The sequence below is a fragment of the Phalaenopsis equestris genome, unplaced genomic scaffold, assembly GCF_001263595.1.
Source record: "Phalaenopsis equestris unplaced genomic scaffold, ASM126359v1 Scaffold000076, whole genome shotgun sequence".
Lineage (NCBI taxonomy): Eukaryota > Viridiplantae > Streptophyta > Magnoliopsida > Asparagales > Orchidaceae > Phalaenopsis > Phalaenopsis equestris.
In genome coordinates, this window is record NW_018164518.1 from 170,750 (window position 1) to 173,625 (window position 2,876).

The 2,876-nt window shown below is 33.3% G+C and overlaps 1 protein-coding gene and 1 long non-coding RNA gene across 3 annotated transcripts; one reads left to right on the forward strand and one right to left on the reverse strand.

The window, feature by feature from the left end:
* The first annotated feature begins 233 nt into the window (after positions 1-233).
* LOC110019739 lies at positions 234-564 on the forward strand. The gene is made up of 3 exons (XR_002293480.1): positions 234-302; positions 366-454; positions 527-564. It is a non-coding gene; the product is annotated as an uncharacterized LOC110019739 (long non-coding RNA).
* A 904-nt stretch (positions 565-1,468) lies between these two features.
* On the reverse strand, positions 1,469-2,862 carry LOC110019752 (sentrin-specific protease 2-like). Of its 2 annotated transcripts, XM_020717557.1 has the most exons (3): positions 2,132-2,862; positions 1,843-2,037; positions 1,469-1,773 (listed from the first exon to the last, which is right to left on the reverse strand). In XM_020717557.1, exons 1-3 carry the CDS (start codon positions 2,291-2,293, stop codon positions 1,516-1,518), a joined length of 615 nt encoding a protein of 204 aa, XP_020573216.1. In that variant the 5' UTR covers positions 2,294-2,862; the 3' UTR covers positions 1,469-1,515. The 2 variants fall into 2 exon arrangements, with proteins under 2 accessions (XP_020573216.1, XP_020573215.1); XM_020717556.1 differs by having other exon boundaries at positions 1,469-2,037.
* Between the last annotated feature and the right edge of the window lie 14 nt (positions 2,863-2,876).

Here is a 2,876-nt window from a genome sequence, read left to right on the forward strand (position 1 = left end):
TGAACGATGGGAAAGGTAGCTTAATATTCGAAACACACATGCAAAAGATGTCATATCTATGCACTAATAAAGCCAAGGGAAACGAAGAGGCTGAGCAGTGCATGAAGGATTCAATGAAAAAATTATCATTGAATATTGATAATATAATAAGTGGAAGAGTTCCAAAGTTAGTCAAACAACCTAAAAGTAAAAAAATCAGATGAATAATCAATCAAATCTTCTTGATCCCGCCAAAATGCGACCCAAAGGAATATCCAATGCCAGGCTAAAAGGTTACTGGGAGAGAAGAAAAAGAGCAAAAGGTATATCCTGGTAAAAATTTCTGTTTTTTTTTTCTTGGACTGATTTTCTAACAACTTATATAGGTATACCTGTTGAAGTTTCAAGTAGTCAAGAACCCAAGTCTTTAAATCCTTATCCAAACATATCATCACTGCCTAATTTTCTAACACAGGTCAGCAACCTTATGAGGAAATTTGTGTATATTATTTTTATCTTATAATAATTGTGGTTATTCCATATGCAGAATTTCTTTCCTCCAAGGCATAGGGAATCATACACTGCAATGATGATAGATCCAATACATGATCAGTAAGTAATTTGACATATTCTTAAATTGAATGTTTTTATTTGTTAGTATTGACAAATATGTTCTTTTGTTTGTTGATACAAGTTCTAGCCAGGATGTAGACAACATTTATGTTTCAATGACAAATTCAGTGGGATATTAATTTCTGTGTACTTTTCTCTGTGTAAACAAAATTGTTGAGGAGGATGTATCTAGAAATTTGTATACATTATTGTAATATGGATATTTTCTCTTGAAGGAGTATTGTATGTATTAATGAAATTTGTATACAATTTTATTCTGTCAATGACAAATAATTCTCCATTGTCCATTTTTTTTTCATTGGACCCGTTTCAGAATGTTTCAGAATGTACAAATAATTATCCACTGTTCATTATCTGTAATATGGATTTACACATACAGTTAAACTAGCTATACAACTCCACATTTTATTTACATATACAGTTATAATAAACATTTCTTTACAACAAATTTTAACAGTTATCTGTAATAGGGCAACAAAATGCAATATCTTCTATACAATTCCACATTTCATTTACAACAGTATAATAAACATTTCTTTACAACAAACATTTTCTTTACAACACTACAATACCCACATCCACATCCACAACCACATACAACCCCACACACATAAGGTTGCCATCACAAAGATTTTCTATACAGCTCGGTCATCACGTCCGACCGGCAAGCTGCCATCAACAGGAAGGTAGATGTTCCACCAATCTGCACAAGGGAAGAAAATTAAAACATTAATTGTAATGCTTATGAACAATGTTAGTTCCAACAAAATTGTGGAGTTGTATAGCAAAATGAATCATGTAAAAGGCACATATAAAGGTCACATACCATATGACATCAATCGAAATTGTATGTCTTGGCAAACAAAATTCGTAATAGCAACAATAAATGTTGAACTTTGAAACCTATTCTGATTTCTCCAAAGCAAATTTACAAATTTCGTATACAATCTCCACTATGAATAAATGCATTAATTCCTGCCAATCCTTTTTCTCCGCCCAATTTACCTTCTCTTTTCTAACAAGTGTCTCCATATATTTACAAACATAAACACCACAATCATAACTATTACTTTGCACTGGTATTCCCCTGGTCATTACAACTGGCCACTTAATCAAATTCTCCTCGAAAGCATCACTGGTATCCTTTAAGAAATGCTCAATCTGTGTATTTAAAGACCAGTCATTAAATGTGTCTAAAAAATGCTCAATCTTTAAATAATTATAACTTACAATGCTTTGTGTGATGGCCAAATGCATCCGGTTGGGTAAGGAGTCATAAACTCTCCATTTACTCTCATTCATTGTCCCAACAAGGAGTATCCAATGTTGATTATTTATTATAGGTATCAATATTAATTCTGTATTCTGGATAGCATCCTTTGTAATATGTTCGACGAAGGGTTTCACATTACCTTGTCTATACAACTGCACCATGAAGAACATAACAACATTCAGCAAATTGTCATGTAAGATTGATATACACAACTTAATAAATAAATACACAACTTAATAAGCTTACCCAGTGGCATGGTGATACATATAGATAAGATCTATATAGTTGTGGTGCAGTACACTGCTTATTCTCCATCAACATGGCAAAACAATCAACCTGCTCATTACCTAACCAACCATTTCCCAAAAACTCATCAATATAACGTCTCGGCACTGAAATATGTCCCATGTCAATTAATAGGTCACCGCTGAATTGGAAATATAATATTACTTTAGTTAACAGTTACTAAGTTAGTGATAAACAATAAGAAGAATTAGATGAACTAACAAGTCGGTATATTTTCTACAACATATATCAATTGTCTCCCGCATATAATCAGGAATTTCATCCCTGGCAGGAAAGTAGATTACTTCTGCTGCTGGCTGGACCTGTAATATAATGAAGTCATAATCTTTGCTGAACAAACTTAAATAATTAAACCTAACATTCCATACCTTGTCTGGGTAGTCCTCGCTAACATAATGAGTGACTGGCTCGAGCGCTTCTTCCTCCTTATGTACTGATTCAACCTCTTCTTGAAATTTATTAACCTGGTCGACGACAACTTCTTCTTCTTCTTTATTTTCAACCGATTCCTTATTGGGTTCTTTCTTTCGCTTTCTTTCAAAAACAACATATGGGGAGCAAAGAGACTTTCTTCTTCTATTTAACCTATTCTTAATCCTTTTGATCAAGCTTCGTTGTGGGGATTCTTTAACCCACCTTCTCGGAAATTCCACCGGCGCTTGTTTAATTGATTTTTCTACTCGCA